Below are 18,052 nucleotides of genomic sequence, written 5' to 3' on the forward strand. Positions count from 1 at the left end.
TATATTTATATCTATATTTCTCTATATTTTCAGTCTTAATTGAATGTAAACATCAGGGTATATTTGACCTCACAAAATCTTTATCCCAGAGTGCATTAGATACCAAAAATAGGCAGATTAAGGCAGAATTTTTCACTATGTGCTTGAAGAAAATCTTCCTTATACATAATCTATGTATTATATAACTCACATATGAGGATTTCTGTTTTAAGTACTAACACTATTGTTGTGCACTGACACTTTTGATCCAAGAATGTATATTCAAACTTAAAAAAATAGGCCAGTGTAATGTGTTACCTCACATTATAGTAGACAAAAGTATTACTCAGAACAGTCTAAATTAGTAGACATTCTTATGAATTACATTTACATATGTCACATGGTTCAAATAATACCTAAATATCTTGAAAACTGAATCTGCTATTGTTCAAGCAGGCAGACAGAAATCCAACCTTCCAGGTCTTTTCAAGGGTAAAGTTAAATGGAAAGGGTTTTCTATGATGAGAACTGTAGGACCTGAAGATGTTCAAGGCAGGAGGCCTTTCACAACTGCAGCCTCTCATGGAGAGAAATTCTCCTGCTGCTACAGATCTCACACCCTAATCCTTCCCTGCTGCTATTTTCTCCTCTGTGACAGTGGGACTTCTGCAGGGATGTCGGGGCCAAAACAACCACCAACTATGTCGGCTAAAAAACCTCTTATATTTGTGCCGATGATAATGTGTAAATTTCAAGCATCAATTCAGGTCTTCCACAATCCAAAATGTTATATTTTCAATCTCCCATTGAGTGGGTACAATATTTTGATGCTATTACTTCTTTTTGTGCAGTTTCCTATTGCAGATTGTGCAGAGAAGAGTCTATTTCCACAGCAAATTCAGCAGACACTAATAAATGTAAGGTGGACGGAAGAAAAAGGAGAGTCAGTCAGTATGGTGTGGATTAATTGCCTGTAAATGGATGCCCTCTGTGATGTTTGGCACCCATTAGCAGACAAGGCTTTCTCTATCCATGATGTTAATGCACCTGAGTGTCACTGCACTGCTCTTTGATCAATTAGGAGCCTTTGTGCATATGTTTGTGCTTGTTTATAATTAAGAATAAGTTAGAATAGTTGGAGACAGTGTGAGAGGGAACACACGGGCTAGGGAGCAGAGTAACATAGAAAAATGAGAAAAGGAGGATAGGGAAGAAGTGGTGTCTGAAGAGACAGGGGCACAGTGGCAGAGGAAAATCAGGGTCAGCTGTCAGAGCGCATTGACACTGAAGGGAAGCAAACCCAAGCAGAAAGCCTGAGCTCTTATTTCCGCAAGTGAAACACACATGCTTACTCACACACACCAGTGGATGGAGTTGGGATAAGCTATAGGGTAACAGAAGGCTGGAGGAAGGAGGACGAGGAGGTGGCAGTGTGGAGTTGAGGTTTCAGAGAACGCAGCGAAGGGTACAACTACATGTCTTGTAGCATTTTCCAGGCTAGCTTAGTGACAGCTGATCAAGGAGGGATTACAGCCAGCCCAAGGCACAAAATGCATTTCTTGAAATAGAAGGCGTTTGATCTGTCTCATCAGATGGGCTCCGCTGCCTACTTCCATTGGCCACACATTCGTATCAGCAGCAGATAAAACAAACATAAGCGGAGGAGTGCATCAGCGAACAAACGATAACTTCTGACCTTTTTGAGACATATTCAGTTCAGTAGATCTGAATAAAACAGAAGTGATGACATTTAGCATTAGCTTAACTCAAAGTTCCTGCTCCTGCTAATAAACAGTGAGGGATTCTGGGGGTCCAGTACAGATAAGCAAATTTGTCTTTAAATACATAATGCATCAATGCAGCCCTGAATGAGTGGCGAGACATACAGTAAGCACATCATCTCATTCTACTGGCTGTCTCAAGTCTTATGATGCTATATTATCAGGTCACTAAACGGCTTTGTAACCAATAAGATACCAAAAATGAAGACTAAAACTAAAGTACAAAATAGCATCGCTGCTTAACAAGCTTCAGGGTGCTTAAAAACAACCCTGGGATAGTTCAGTTCAGTACTTATGTACTGAGTTGCTATCTGGATAGTCTGGCTAGACAGAAAAAACACTTGACCAACCACAGAGTGATGGAAGGGTTCAAGAGGATGTGGAGCTGAAAGCACCACAGGAGAAGAGAGGAAGAAGATGATGAAAAACAGGTAAATTACAGTACAGAAAGATATGGAAGCAAATTAGAATAGAGCAGGAACGGGTTAAAATAACCTTAATTTGCAACATTATAATCTTGCAGAGGCAGAGTGGCATTGTCAGAGGAGTATGATGCATGACGTTGTGGTGAAGGAGGCCAAATGAAAAAAAAATGATGAAAAGAAATACGAAACAGAGCAGAATGTCAGTGGGTGATGGTAACAGGAGGTGGATGTTCTTCGAAGAGTGGAGAGATGGTAAATTGGCACCATGAAATACAGGACAAAAAAAGTGGGGAGAGAGGAGAGGAAGATGAGGGAATAAAAACTGATGAGATGGAAACCTATAGAATGAAAGGATATAGGAGAGGGTGGGTGAGACTGGAGTGCTTGTGATGTGAACAACGAACAAAAAATGTGTACAAGGTAACATCGCTGGGTGGAAGTAATGAGAATAACGAGATTAATAAAAAATTATTTTATAAAAAGGATGCAGGAGATCTAACCCTTGAGGAAAAACCCGCAGTATTAACAATGCAGCTACACCATATGTCCAAAAGTATGTGGAAACCCCTGTGACATACTATTGCGCACTTTTCTGGGGCCCTTTTTTCCTGTTTCAACATGACAACGCCCCTCTGCACAAAGTGAGGTCCATATAGAAATGCCAGTGCTCATGTATACAGTACATGCATGGAGCCCAGCATCATTTACACACATATTCATTCGAAATGACACAAATATTACTCCCATCAACAACTCTACACCTGCACTGATTTAGGTCACAGAGTCTGCTTTGTCTTGTTTCTTTGTATATTTCTTCTTATCTATGTTTGTTCAGTCTGCGCCAGCTTTTTTGTTATGTCATACTGCACTAATTAAAAAAATTGTTTTTAAAAAAAAGGAACGTGTTTTCCGGTTTGGTTTAGAAGAACTTGACTTGCCTGCACAGGGCTCTGACCAACACCTCATCCACCACTTTTGGGATGAGGTGGAACAGCTACAGTGAGCCAGCATCAGTGCCTGACTTCTCTAATGCTGTTGAGACTGAATAGGAGCAAATCCCTGCAGTCAGGTTCCAGAGTATTGTGGAAAGCCTTCACAGAGGAGTGAGAGTTCTAGCAGCCTATTGAACGCCATGGTTTTGACATGAGATGTTCAATAGCCACATACGGTGTTTGTGTGTCCATATACTATGGGCCATGTAGAATATGCAAAAAATATCTCAATTACAAACTATGTTGAGGGAATTGTAAACTTGAGGGTTCATTGCATTAGAGCAAATTACTTTAGGACACAACAACTCTGGTGTTCAGGCCAGAGTTGTTCAGGGGCTTCTCTTCAGGCCTTTGAAAACTGATGCTCAGTGATAATATTGTACTTTTCCCTTCACTGCATTCATCTGACACCTATAGCCAGTAGTGACACTGCAGATTTAGATGCTAATCGTTAACTTTAAATTTTAGGGTGTATTTTCATATCAGTGCAATCATGCAAACAATACATTTTTGAGCAGCTATTGCCGGATAACCTCAACAATGCAGCCTCTCATGCACCAAAGAGCTACCGCCCGCACACAGCAGTGCATGAAAGTCAGCACACTTACAGCCGTGCTGTGGTATGAGAAGACCTCATAATTGTGTAAGGGTATCACTCTTTGGTAAATACTGTATATAATAGAGAGTGTTACTTTATTTGGGAGAATTTTCTAATATAACTTCTTGTTTTTCCTTTTTAAATTCGAATCATACTCATAAAACAGTGCCACAGGAGCTGCTATGGCATGCTAGAAAACATAGCATGCTGGGAAGAAGAGCTGTATCACAGTCCTAATAGAAGAAAACCAATGGCTTTTTGATTTCGAAGACAACTTGTTTTTGTTGTCTTTAAAAAAACCAATTGACATGGAGCATAGACCATGCTTTAGCCTGGTCACTTCCTCCTGGTAGAAAACAAACATGATAAAATAAATTAGGCTACTTTTTGCATATTTGGATTAATAATACAAAATGTAACCAACAAATAAATGATGATGCATTAATTTACTTTAAGATAAGATTGATCCCTGGCAGAATAGTGAACCAGCAGTATCTACGGTAGCTAAACTTAGCCTCACCTTTATCAGCTGCAACTTTTAGTTATATACACATTAAAACATAAAGAAATTATAATCCAATAATAAAATATACATTATGCTGAAATGGGCCATTTTGCATAATGAATACTATAACCATTGGTACTATTTGGTACTAGTATATTGTAATGCTAAAACTTTTCTACTTTTACTCAGGCCTAATTAAAATTTTGAAAGCATCACTTATTTGGAACAGAATATCTCTACTTAAGTAAAAGGTCTGTCTTCCACTCCTGATTTTCAGAGGCTTTTCCCCCCCCTCCCTTTTCTTCTTCTGTCAAGCATATTATTTCGTTTAGTTAATAATATACACTTGACTACAATCATTGATTAATAATTTGCAATTTTTGTTTTCCCCTTAGGTCTACTCCTGGTTTTAAACATTAATGTACATGGACATTATTTTTACATGTGAACTTTTACAAGGAAGAGGAAGCATAATATTGCCGTGGATTCAGTGAGTTACACAGGGGGCTACAACCTGAGCCCCGTTTATTCAAGTCTGTATCTGTTTACATTTTGGAAAGTTAAAATCGCCAAATTAACTTTTAACAGTTCCCGTTTCTTGTCCAGTGCCATTGGATGTACTGACAACTATCAGTGAATCACTTTGATCCTGAAGAAATCCTAAATACCTGATGAATCGCAGGCAAGTTCTGAAGCGTTCCCATTCCTGCCCCATTAGACCACATTATCTCGTAATAAGGGTCTCGTTAATATGAGATAGTAAGTCATAATTACGCGATAAGGCCTCCAATCGTTTTTATTTCGTGAATGCGATGCGCTTCTGCACTACATAAGCAAATAGGATCTGTAAAGCAGACAGCATTTGTGGTAGCCATTTATTTGGCTTCTATAGCTTTAACATTTCCCATGATCCCTCGCTGTTTTGAGAGTTTTAATTCAAGAGCCAGCTTCTCGCAAACAGCGGAGACGATCTTTTAAAACGAGGCCGATCTTCGCAAACCGCGGCTGACATTTTGTAAGCTGAACCTTTCGACTGCGAGACTTTTCAGACACCATGATCGTGCATAGCTGTCGTCTCACGCCCTACTTAGGGTCCGCGTCCTCCATCAAACATCCGGGCATTCAGAAGGCTTGCTCTCTGGGCTACAAGCAGAGAACCCGGTTTCTCCAACCCCCGCCCAGGGGAAAGTCCCCGGACTCGTGGCAGAAAGTGCCCTGGGTAGATCCAGTGTCGGCCGGCGCTGCGCCCCTGTCAAAGCTGAGACGTTCACCCGAACAGAGCTTGGCGATCGCCGGCCGACCTTGTCAGCGGCGATAGTAATGCAAGTAAGCAAACACGAAGGCCGAAACAGAACGGGGCTCATTCTCGGAATGCACTCTTTTTTTTACACATTCAGTAAAACTAGTGCTCAGTTAGTTCTCCCGCCGCAGAATGGCAACTGAACACACACACACACACACACCTTAGTGCCGGTTCATGGTGGACTCTGGAGAACTAGATTGTGCTCTTCGTCGCCATTTCACAAAAGCCTGCAAAAGCCTGCAAAGCAAGCTGGCCGAATTTTTTTTTACTACCTCCCTCTATACCCTCTTATTAGCTTCAAAATATGTCTGTACTGCACATGTAGTTTTTAAAAACAACCATGACCATTTGGCAATGGATTATCTGAGGTAAAACGTTGCAGTCAAGATTTGTAATGGATTACATTACATGTTGAATTTATGTACGATTAGAAAAAAAAAAAAGTCAGAAAATGCATATAATTAGAATTGTGAAGATACAGCTCATTACAGAACAGTATTCCCTGGGGGGTTTTTTTTTTTTTTGTTCAAACTGACTGCAACTATGACTTTACAACACCCTCATAACTAATAAATAAAATAAATAACAAAACGAGGATTTACTCAAACTGCGTTTTAGTCAAGTTTTACCCAAATCAAACCATGTCACTGAACCTGTCTGATTTCACAGGGGTCAAGGGTCGCCACAATTTGGGTCGTTCACCAAAGCATCATACAGAGGGAACTAGTCGGTTAACCTATGCACGGCCTCATTTTCCCTCAGGTAGAATGGGACACAGCCAAAGGAGATGCTCCAATTGCTCAGGTAGCTACACAACGAATAAAGTGTGATCGATCATTTTGCTCACAAGGACCAGGGCTATTGATATGTTGACAGCAAAAATGGACCACCCGTTTCTTTGTGAAGTTCGTTTTTTTTTAATGTATATATTATGTGCATTTCCTTTATTCTACCGCATTAGGCGACTCTAAAGAGCCAGAAGCAAGTTTCCAATATGAAACGCGTTTAGACCGCCACCTAGTGGTTGAAAATGTGACGTGCAACCCATTAGCGCCGAGCCAAGTGCCCCCCGGTCAATTGAGGCAAATCAGCCTGACATGGGCTAGAATTTGGAGATAAAACGGAAAGCTGTCGAGAAATAATGTCGCAACCTCTTTCACTTTTTCTTTGTGAAGTGCTTCAAAACCTTTACACAGCAGTGCTAATATCTATATATATATATATATATATATATATATATATATATATATATATATATATATATGTTTAGCTGTTGATTTTGAGTAGGAGTTTTTTTTCAAATAGATGGTGAAACTTACATTCCCTATAAGCAGCAAGAATTCATATCATATCTAACTGATTTTTACTCTCAACAGGGGATTTTACTATCAGTAGGTCTATCACATAGACTGCTATACGTCTGTACCCACGGTGCAACGTCCTTATTATGGAGCGCCCTGAGCACATCGGCATTGTAGTGCTGGGTAGGTCCGGACCTGGATGAACCATGTCACCATGAGGTCAGCTGATAGGGTGGAAGTAAGGTGGTGGAAAAAAAAAAAAACCATATATAAAAACAATAGGTGATACAGAAATATCGTGTGCCTCAATATTATTATTCTGCTCTGAGTCAGGCCAGTGGGACTGCATTTGCTCTGTGGAGTCATTCCTTTCAGCACGACAGAGGGAGAACAAAGACACTTGTTAATTTTATGTTGACACCACTAGAGGGAGTACCAGCCCTGCAGCATCCTCCCTAATACACTCTGACATAAGAGCGCAGAAACATACACAGCCATACTGTATACCACTGGATAAGGCAGCGCACAAAACGATTATAGCGTCATGTGGTTGCTCCTCCAGATGGTGCCTGCCAGTAACCTACTTTCCCCTCTGAGCTATCCCAAAATTCATTTGGACTGGGTGTAGTCTCACGCAACAGCAGCATCACAAAGGTTCAGCTCCTCCCTGCTGCATCCTGGAGAGGCAGAGGGGAGGGAGGAAGAGACAGACAGTGGATCAGGGTCAGATGAATTCCAGTCTGAGTGACGAAGGCAGTGTGTGCAAATGAAGAGGAGAGTGTGTGTGTGCATGTGTGAGGGAGGACGAATCAGGGAGGTTTAGAGAGACAGTGCGGGGGGGGGTGGATTGTGTGTGTGTGTGTGTGTGTGTGTGTGTGTGTATGAGAGTGAGAGAGAGACAGTAGGAAATTCAGGCAAGAAGAGGAAGGGGACATAAAGGGAGGAAGGAACAGGGGGGCAGGAGGAAAAAGACCAGAAAAAGGGGACCCAGACTGAGAGGGAAGATGGCTGAACCGGAGCTGAAATTACGGAGCAGTCGGGAGAGTGTTGCCGAGGCAGCGAGCCAGGAGAAGAGCGGGGGTAGGTACAGTGCACGCTCACACTCCTTTAGATACCACATGGTGCAGGGCTGCATTAAGCCGCCATGCGCTCTGATGCAACATTACCTATTGCAAAACTACATTCCGGCTGATGTAGCTGAAGAGATACATCCTGCTGTTTTGGGTTGTGGGTGTGTCACGGTGACAGGTGACAGGTAAGGGAATGTGGACACTTGGATAAACAAAAGCACATTTTGAGTGCCTAACCCTTTTCCTGGGCCCAAAAGCACAACTACCTGGTGCGGTGGGTCTTACATACACATAAAGAGAGGTAAAATAAGGAAATGAGGTGTCATCCTAAGAAACTTGTTTTTTAACATCCCTGATGAGCCAGTGTGACCTGTTCTTAAACAGTCCATGCCACACATTTACTGAAATTGCTGATCCAGAATGTGAACTGCATGTATGCTTTGCTGCCGGAGACATGGACTGACATTAAAAAAAATGAAATCCGTTTTGCTTCTGTTTTGTCATGTGTGCAGCCATATATTGGTATTACATTCTGTTAAAATTGAACCAGTGACTGAAATGTCTCAACAGAGAACAATTCACAGAAAATGTGGCCATTGCGTTGCTTTTTCACCTCTCTTTTCTTATGATTACTGGAAACACTAAGTGATCGTACCTCAAATGTGAAACTCTCTTGTCTCATGTCCTGGTCTGCTGTCCTCTCTCCGCCAGCAGCTGACGCAAACCCAGACCAAGATGGTCTGATTGTAGAGCAGCCAGCTACTCCATCTACCCCCATGGTCTCTGGTCCCATTGCCAAAAGCCCCACTAACGGCTCACCTGCCAAAGGGGAGAAGATTGAGCTCAAGCGCAGCATCACCCTCTTCAACGGTGTGGGAATGATCATAGGCACCATCATTGGCTCGGGCATTTTCGTCACTCCGACAGGTGTGGTCAAAGAGACCGGCTCAGCTGGGCTCTCCCTGATCATCTGGTCTGCTTGTGGAGTGGTCTCTACCATGGGTGCGCTGTGCTACGCTGAGCTGGGCACAACCATCACTAAGTCAGGGGGAGACTACACTTACATCCTGGAGGTGTACGGCGAACTGGCAGCCTTTCTGAAGCTGTGGGTGGAGATGCTCATCATTCGGCCGTCGTCACAGTATGTGGTGTCGCTGGTGTTTGCTACTTATCTTCTGAAACCTCTCTACCCTAACTGTGCTGTGCCCGACAGTGCTGCCAAGCTCATTGCCTGCCTGTGTCTCAGTGAGTTGGGGTTGTTGGCTGGGGTTACTTTACAAAGACTAACAGTAGAAACATACTGTGCTGTCTTCCTCTACAGACAAATAACTTGATTCCAGGTGATTACTCCCCTAATTCCCGATTCTGTCCTGTTTTACATCTCCCTCCTCCTGCAGCCTCCCTGACGTTTGTAAACTGTATCAGTGTGAGAGCGGCCACCAAGGTCCAGGACTTATTCACAGCCTCCAAGTTGCTAGCCCTGGTTATCATTATCCTCTTCGGCTTCATACAGATTTTCACCGGTGAGTCCCACTTATTCACAATTTTGACAGACAGAGCCATACAGGTACTAAAACCTCCAAATTGATCTCATTTTTCTATAGTGTATAGTTTGTCATGGTCTTGGACTTTTAGGGATCTTTGTAAAACTATGCTATATGGTATTCTGTGGCCACAGGTCTACAAAACACAAAAAGACCAAAAGCAGTGATAAACTAAAAGTCTCATGTTCTCACTCAGCTTCATAGCAACTGCATGACTACCAGCTGGGTTTTGCAGTTCAGTCAGTTTCTTTAACTGGTATCATTTTTTTCGTTATTCCTAACTTCTTGATCACAAGTTGATGCTAAATTGAGCAGGCAAAGGCAAGTTAGAGAAGTTGATACTTTGCATTAAGAGTGACTCTTGCGAAAAGTTAATATTAGACAGTAAAAATAAATTTAAAATGATTTCAAAGTTTAGCCTGACTTTAGTGGGATGGGACATGGGCCGATATTAATATATATTTTTTAAATATTATCATACTACAATTATCTTGGCTAAATTACTCCCTAACCCTAACCCTTACACTATTAAAATATACTTTAGTGATCAGTAAAACTTATTTTCCTCTTGTTATCATAGTTTTTTAGTGCAATAATGGTGGTAATAAAAGTGTAAATAAAATAAGTAGCCTGCTAGCCTGCAAACTGTAGGTTTTATAGTGTGATATACATTATTGTTTTATCATTCTGTGTGACAGTATCTGAAACTGAGCTTCATTTCTTTTATCTCTAATGATCAACAAATTGTTGACTAACACTAATGAGCCCAACCAAGCAGACTGTCCTCATTTCAGTTTGTTTGCACAGTTGCTGAGTCTGAACACAAGGCTTGTCTGTTTGCAGCCTTGTAAGTAAGTCAGAGCCAGTGTGCGGCCATGTGCATGCGTGTCTATGTGGAGTGTACTTCGAAGTTGAACACTGTATCTGTCGGAACATGATAAGAATAGACTTAGTTATATAAGCGAAATAGCGGAAAATAATGAGACATTGATGCAAAAAAGATGCAAAATTTCTATTCCTGCACTAATGAATTATATTATGAAATGAATCTTCCAAACCACTGCCCCAAACATGGAGGGAGACAACCACGGCCGATGTGATTCACATGTGAAATGTCAACTCCATCTCGAATACCAAGAAATATATAAGCTTTTCAAATCTGAAATAGCAAAGTGACTGATTCAGCTCCAGTCTTGTCATTCAAAAATAAAAAAGCGCGGGAAGACAGAGTGGCCGTCGTTTGCTCCATGCTACATCTGCTGCCCTCCCCCTCTTTTGCAAAGCCAAGTCCACCGCCATTGTGCGCTACACTGTGTTACCATGGAAACTAGGCAGCGAGGCGTGCCGGCTGTTGTCACACTGTGGTCTTTCAGAGGACTGAGTAAGAATAAAATAATCTGTGTGTAACAGGCCTCACAGAAAGGAAAGTCATAACCATCTGAAAGTGACAGGTAGAGGGGAGAGTTACGCAGAAGCAAGACTTCAAGCACATACACTTTTGAACACACACACACACACACACACACACACACACACACACACACACACACACACACACACACACACACACAGCCTCCTGTACAGATGCCCTTGCCGTTGAAGCACTGGTTTTGGTAGCTGGTGTGAATAAATGGGTGGACTGAGGTTTACTAATCAAAAGATATTTCTGCTCATACTTAAATGTCCGCTAGGCAGGACCTGTTTATGTTTCCAGAAAATCAAAGGAGCAGTGCAAACCTGGAGGTAAAGTGCTCAGATGAAGTCCCATGTGACTAGTTGCTGGTTGAAAATGTCAAGCCTGTCAAAGGGCAGGGAGCAACAGCCTGGCGAGAGAGGTATGTTTCTCAGGCTGTTGTCTTCTTATTTTTTCTGTGTATGTGCAGGTGATGTGCCGTACCTGACACCAGAAAAGGCATTTGAAGGCAGCAAAATGGGAGTTGACAACATTGTCTTGGCTTTATACAGTGGTCTCTTTGCTTTTGGAGGCTGGTGAGGGATTTTTGAACTATTTTAATGTAATTACAGACCAGAAATAGAAACGATTTTTGTTGGTTTTGCAGTGCAATATACAGTAATTCCAGTCTTTTCCCAATCCCTAACATAGTGATGGACTCTTTTTATTTTTCCTAGGAATTACCTGAATTACGTAACCGAGGAGATGATCAATCCAGAGAGGTGACTTAAATGTGATGAAGGTTGTTTTGAGGATTGTACAGACTCTCCTGTAAATATTTGCCAACAGCATGACCACCCCGCATCCATGTCTGAGCTTGTTTTACCCTCAGTCGATTGCATGGAAATACAGTATAGAAGGGCTGGACAAAGGAACAGGAATACCATGCAATATAATGCAATCCAATCCAATAACAGCCTCAAAAACGACTTTCGAGTTGAATCCACAGCTCTCTGACAGCCTTGACAGAAGCTGATCATGAATGAATCATGATCATGATGAATTGAATTGCATTGCATGATTAGATGTTCTAATTGTTTGGTCCACCCCTTGTATGATGCCTCAAGTATTACATTTTACAGAGGTGCTTTTGATGCCTATGCTTTTAGATATTGTATTATATTATCTAGCACAACTGAATGCTGTACAGAACTAACCATATAAAATATATGAAATTGTACAGTCACGTTTGCAATTGAATTGCATGAAACTGCACACAAATTCAGTCACTGATCTCATAGATGCAGTGGAAACAAATATTACAAAAAAACAGATATTATTGGAAAATGTGTTGTCAAGAGGTTCTTTTCTCAAATGACCTCTCACCTTTCCCTCTCCAGGAACCTGCCCTTGTCTATCATCATATCCATGCCTATAGTGACTGTGGTGTATGTTCTCACCAACCTGGCCTACTTCACCACCATCTCCCCTCAAGTTATGGTCGAGTCTGAGGCTGTTGCCGTGGTGAGCATTACGCTTCTGTCATGAAGTTATGAGACTTCGTTGGTTGTTTTGTTTTTTCACAAAGTGCACGCAAAGTTTTGTTTGTTTTTTTTTGTTTTTTTACGAAATGTGAGCTGCCTTAATATATGCCACTGACCGATTGTGTTTTGCAGAGTTTTGGGGAGTACCATCTTGGTGTGATGTCCTGGCTGATTCCTGTCTTTGTGGGACTGTCCTGCTTTGGAGCTGTCAACGGATCCCTCTTCACCTCTGCACGGTGTGTGTTTACACACAGAGAATGAAATGAAATATCGATAGCATTTTGCCACTTTAATACAACAATTATGGTGCATGTGTGTTTAGAAGTTTAAAAACTACCCGGACCAGTTTTGAGCACAGTATTCCTTTGCAATTATTAAACTGGAGTCATGATCTTTTGAGGAAAGGATCCTCAATTTTTAGGGGTGAACACTCGAAAAATGTTGGAAAAATGAAGATAAGAGGGGGCTGTTCCAAAATCTGAGGCTGTTATTGGTTGGAATTTTTATATAGGCCAACTATTTCATCACAAAATAACCATGAAAGAGCTTTTTCTCTCTTCTAGGTTGTTCTATGCTGGAGCTCGAGAGGGTCAACTCCCTGCTGCTCTGGGGCTGGTTCACACAGACCTTTTCACACCAGTGCCGTCCCTCATATTCACAGTAAGAATCCTGCTCTTTACAGTGAAAATTTGACAGTTACTTTTGTGTTTTATAAATCATCACCATTAGTAGTCTTGGCTGTGAAAGTAACCCAAAAACCTACGATGACATCCAATAAGGTTATGGAAAATAAAGGTGCATGAAATCGCGTATGACCTTTCTTAAGTTCTGTCTGCTACTATAGATTTGCAACAGCATCCACAGGTTTCTGGCAGTCAATAGTAGTGATCAGAAATCTGTCCTGAAAGCTCAAAATCTAATAGATTTGTGAAGTATTTATAGAGATATTTTTATTAAACAAAATTGCTTTTGTACTATGGGACATTATTTACATATTTACACGCATGCAATGTGTAATTAGAGACGAGGCCCCTTAAAACTAGTTACAAATCTCTGAATAAAGAGCATTTAGCTTAAAATATCTCTCTTAAATGTTTTGAGGAGTACAATGTGTGTGTTTGTGCACAATATATGACTAATATTTAATATCATCTCTGTTATCATTTTGTGTTCCTTTTCCCTTATATCAGTGTTTGCTGTCCATGCTGTATGCCATCTCCCAGGACATCTTCTCTGTCATCAATCTCTTCAGCTTCTTCACCTGGCTGTGTGTCGGTATGGCCATTGCTGGTATGCTCTGGCTGCGTTTTACCAAGCCCGACCTCAGAAGGCCCATTAAGGTAACGCACCCATGTCTTAAAGGTTTTAAAGGATTTGAGTCTCACTGAAAGTTATACAAGACGGATGCAAGCCTCAAGCTCTGCCTGAATCTCCAACTAGTTTTTCTGTCTGCCCAGAACATAAACACGTCTCCTTGTTTCGTCAAGCCTTCACTATATACATATGTTTTTTAATGAAACAACCATTGTATCACTGCTCTTGTTATTGGCTGAAAGTGGAACCATACTGCGATTTCAGGATGGGAGTGGTGTTTGCACGAATACATGGCTCTTTGTCTCTCTTTCACTGTGTGATCAGTGCTTTGGTTGACCAGAGACTTTCATCTCTCCTTTGAACCTGAGTGCTTTCGGCCCATTTGTTTAATAAGTTGAAACCTGTAACAAGGAACAAATGGAGTTTTCTTCTTCATGTGGGAAACCATCCGTGAAAAAACAAGACAATTATCAATTTTTTACATCTAAATTTAACTTTGGTCAGAACAGAAATGGATTTCTCTTCATTAGCTTGCAACGCTCAGCTATAGTAGCTGAGCATCTGCATTTCTAAAATACTGTATGTACTTGTAATGACCAGTCATAAAAGTACTGCAAGATTCTCAGAATGTGTATATTTAAACTAATTAAAATCGAATAAAATGTGATAAAACCCAGATTACAACATACTCACATTATTGCAATAAAAATAATGACAATTCGTTGTTGCTTCGTAAAGGATGTAACTGTGTTAACCAGTGGTGAAAGAAAGTAGCTCATCAAAACATACTTAAAGTACCAAAAGGCAAAAGTTCTCATTATGCACAATGGCCTGTTTCAGAATAATGTACAGTATATTATATTATTGGATTAATCTGAATCTGTAAAGTAACAGGTGATGTTATGAAATAAATGTAGTGCAGTAATAAGTACAAATTTTCCCTTGGAAGAATGGAAATACTCAGGTAAAGAACAAGAAGAAAAATGTTCTTATGTACAATACCTGAGTAAATGGACTTACTTTCTAGCACGGGTTTTGATTGGTGATGTGATAATCTACACTGACAACTCAATAAGGCAAATAACTTCAATGACTTATTGTAGCATTATCAACATTTATATCACATCATCAGGTAAAGTTTCATTATCGTGAAGTCATAATGGGGTATTTGTACATGATTCAGTATATGACATTTATAGGAAGAGATACATATTTAATTTGACAAGTTCTTATATAATCAAAGGCAGCAATTTTATATGAAAAGACACATAACTTGAAATTCACTTCTCTAAAAATGCAGTAACTTTGTCAAAAACTAACTAACTAAGCATTTTATGCACTGTCCTCTTTTTTAACGGGAACATACGCATTCATCTATTGTATCTTCTTTCTGCAGGTGTATCTGTTCATCCCCGTGACTTTCGTTTTGGGCTGTGTCTTCATGATCGTCGTGTCCTTCTGGGCAGCTCCATTTGAGTGCCTGGTAGGCAGCAGCATTATTCTCACAGGCATCCCAGCATACCTGCTGGGCTACAAGTGGAAGAAACCCCATGTGGTCAAGAAGATGCTTGGTGGGTGTGACATTTTTGTTTTTTCATGGTCTTGTTCAGGCGAGGTGTGAGAAGCATTCATTAAAGTTTGTTATTAAATTCATGTGAGAATATCTGCTCTGTATCAGTGCAGCTGTGGGCACTGATACATTCGGTTTGTTTACATAGTCGGTGCGAAGGCCTCAAACCAAGGTGCTGATCCCATGTTTAATAAAATCTCTCAACATTTGATCTGCAGTAACGTAGCTAAAGAAAACAGACATGGCTAATGTGATAAGTTGTTTCTCCTCAGAAATCTTCACCATGTTCTGTCAGAAGATCTTCATGTCTGTTCCTGAGGAGAGGGAGAAACATGAGGCGGCTGAGTGATGCTGGACAGACTGCACAAGATGAAGGACTGGGTCAATATTTTTTGTATGAACATTCTTGACATGTTTACATTCATTCACTTGTGATTCGGCTAAAGCAGTTTTTTTTTTTTTTTTTAAACCTTTATCTAACCAGGCAGGTAACTGTGGAACACATTGGTATATACAAGAGCAGTCTTGAAATCTTGGTAAAGGACGGTCTATGTATGTATGTCTTGTGTGCAAAGTATATAGGCATATTTAATGAACACTACAAAGTGTTTAAAATGTCAAAAAGTCTGATCTTAGTCAAGATTTGGAATTTAGACATTTTACACTGCTTTTCTAAATTTTCTTTTCTAAATCTGTTTCGCAATTATATCTCCTTTAATGATAGAACATGCTTACGTATATGTTGCATGTTATTTAGTTAATGGAGAGTCATGCTCTGATCTTAATGTAAGTAACTGTCGTAGGCACATAATTCATTGTATACTGAAAACACAGCATCACGCTCCAGACAATATACTCTAGTGGCCTAAAACAACAAGTTTATTGTTCGCCTAAAGTTTACAAATGAGTAGTTTAATGAGACAAGAAAAATAGTTTAGACTTTCTTTACATTTGCAAAACACTAACAACCAAAACCACACATAGTTTATTATAGTTTACAGTTTTATAGAATATGAAATTATTGACCTCTGAGTCATAACTGACTAAACTTTCTGCTATGGTTGATGATGAATGGACTAATTTGAGCTAAAAAAAAAAAAAAAGACCTCATAAGAAACAATCAGTGTACAGTGTATGAATAAGGTCAGTATTGGAAGAAGAAGTGGTTAACTACTAGCATAGCACAGATTGGATTATACACATAGGCTACTAATATTTGTGTTAAATAAATATTAATTTCTATATTTGTATTTTTTGTATTCATTTGTAAAAATGGATCCGCAGCACTATCTTGAAGCACAAAAAAGAGAAAACAGTGTATGTAATGTTTCCTTAAGATGTGTTACTGTGAAGCAGGTCGTGTTTCCTGTATCATTTTATTCTCAGTGTGAGCGCTCCATACGTGATGATATGTGATGAAATGACAGTGGATACCAGCACCTGTTTGTGAGGCATTATTATAAGACACTGGAGATATGTATAGATGTCATTCTAGTGGCTGTATTCAGTAAACTCCATTGTAGTGTTAGTGTTTTCTATTGCGTGTATCTATTATCTGTGCCAGCTGTGCCAGTGTTGATATTCCAGTTATTTTTTTGTTTTATTGTCACTGTAAGACCAAAATGAATGTTGCAAATTTAGTGACATCAGCTTTTGTTTGTTTTTAAAAATAAGTAAAGTACCCATAAAAATCCTACTTTTAAACTGAATATCTGAGGTTTTCCCAAAGTTATTGCAGCACTTTCCCAGTATACCCAAGATCCCAGAGGAAAAAATTCTGAGGAAAATTAAGGAGGGTGGAATTTGAGTGGGTTGGAAAAAGTTTCTGAATTTTACACAGAATGGAGCAACAGTCCCCTTAAACGTCATCCAGGCGTATATGGATTGTCAACCTTTGCTAATTTCATTGCATTCTGCTAGGTTTTACAGGGCATTGTAAAATCAACAGAATGCTTATTCTCTGTCAGTAGCAACATCGTTTTCACGACAGGAGATGAAATGTCTTTCTTTTTTGAGAAGCGCTCTTCAACCATCATCTCATTTATTGATGTAAATTGGAGCAAGGCATCACAACAAACTGGACAATCATTAATCACAGTTTAAAAACACCACCATGCAAATTAGTTCGCAAGTAAAGGGAGAGGGACGGACATCCCAATAGCAGCATCCCCCTATAGCATATAATGTTTACAGCAGATTTTAAGAAAAAGAAGTAGATGTGAAGGTTAAAAATGGTACAGTAATCACGAATTTTTCTTAACATAAAGCACCATTTTCACTTCATGATTTTTTTAATCTTCATCACAGTCAGAAAATTGTGAGTGTACCAAAAGACAGCACAATGCTTGAAGGAAGAAAAACGCATGTGGCCTTTATCGAACAAATCTGATTAAATTAAAACAGAGAGCACACGTGTCTAAAGGCAAAACGTATATCATGGATTGCGACTATGAAGACACATGGTTTCTGCTGGCCTCATCACATTTTTTTATGTTTGGACAACATACCGGATCTGTGCATACCAAGTATTACTTTATGTATGAATTGATAATGCCTTTAATTGTATTTGCCAAATGAAATGTTACGGAAACAAACAAAACTCTAATAGCATATTTTTTAATCTTAAAAATTGAAAGTACCTTTGTCAGTTATTGTAACTGTTGTATGTCAGTGACCATGGCAGGTACCTGTAATAATAAAAATATTTTTGTTCAAATCTTGGTTTATGTTGTG

At 39.9% G+C, this 18,052-nt stretch overlaps 1 protein-coding gene across 2 annotated transcripts; it reads left to right on the forward strand.

The window, feature by feature from the left end:
• The first annotated feature begins 7,863 nt into the window (after positions 1–7,863).
• On the forward strand, positions 7,864–15,762 carry LOC120803669 (large neutral amino acids transporter small subunit 1-like). 2 transcript variants are annotated; one of them, XM_040152390.1, is made up of 11 exons: positions 7,864–7,964; positions 8,666–9,199; positions 9,352–9,477; positions 11,382–11,487; positions 11,629–11,673; positions 12,292–12,415; positions 12,568–12,671; positions 12,999–13,095; positions 13,626–13,775; positions 15,146–15,320; positions 15,592–15,762. In XM_040152390.1, the coding sequence occupies exons 1-11, from the start codon at positions 7,889–7,891 to the stop codon at positions 15,666–15,668; spliced, it is 1,614 nt and encodes a 537-aa protein (XP_040008324.1). In that variant the 5' UTR covers positions 7,864–7,888; the 3' UTR covers positions 15,669–15,762. The 2 variants fall into 2 exon arrangements, with proteins under 2 accessions (XP_040008324.1, XP_040008325.1); XM_040152391.1 differs by having other exon boundaries at positions 8,669–9,199.
• Positions 15,763–18,052: the final 2,290 nt, after the last annotated feature.

The sequence above is a fragment of the Xiphias gladius genome, chromosome 18 (assembly GCF_016859285.1).
Source record: "Xiphias gladius isolate SHS-SW01 ecotype Sanya breed wild chromosome 18, ASM1685928v1, whole genome shotgun sequence".
NCBI classification, from domain to species: Eukaryota; Metazoa; Chordata; class Actinopteri; order Istiophoriformes; family Xiphiidae; genus Xiphias; species Xiphias gladius.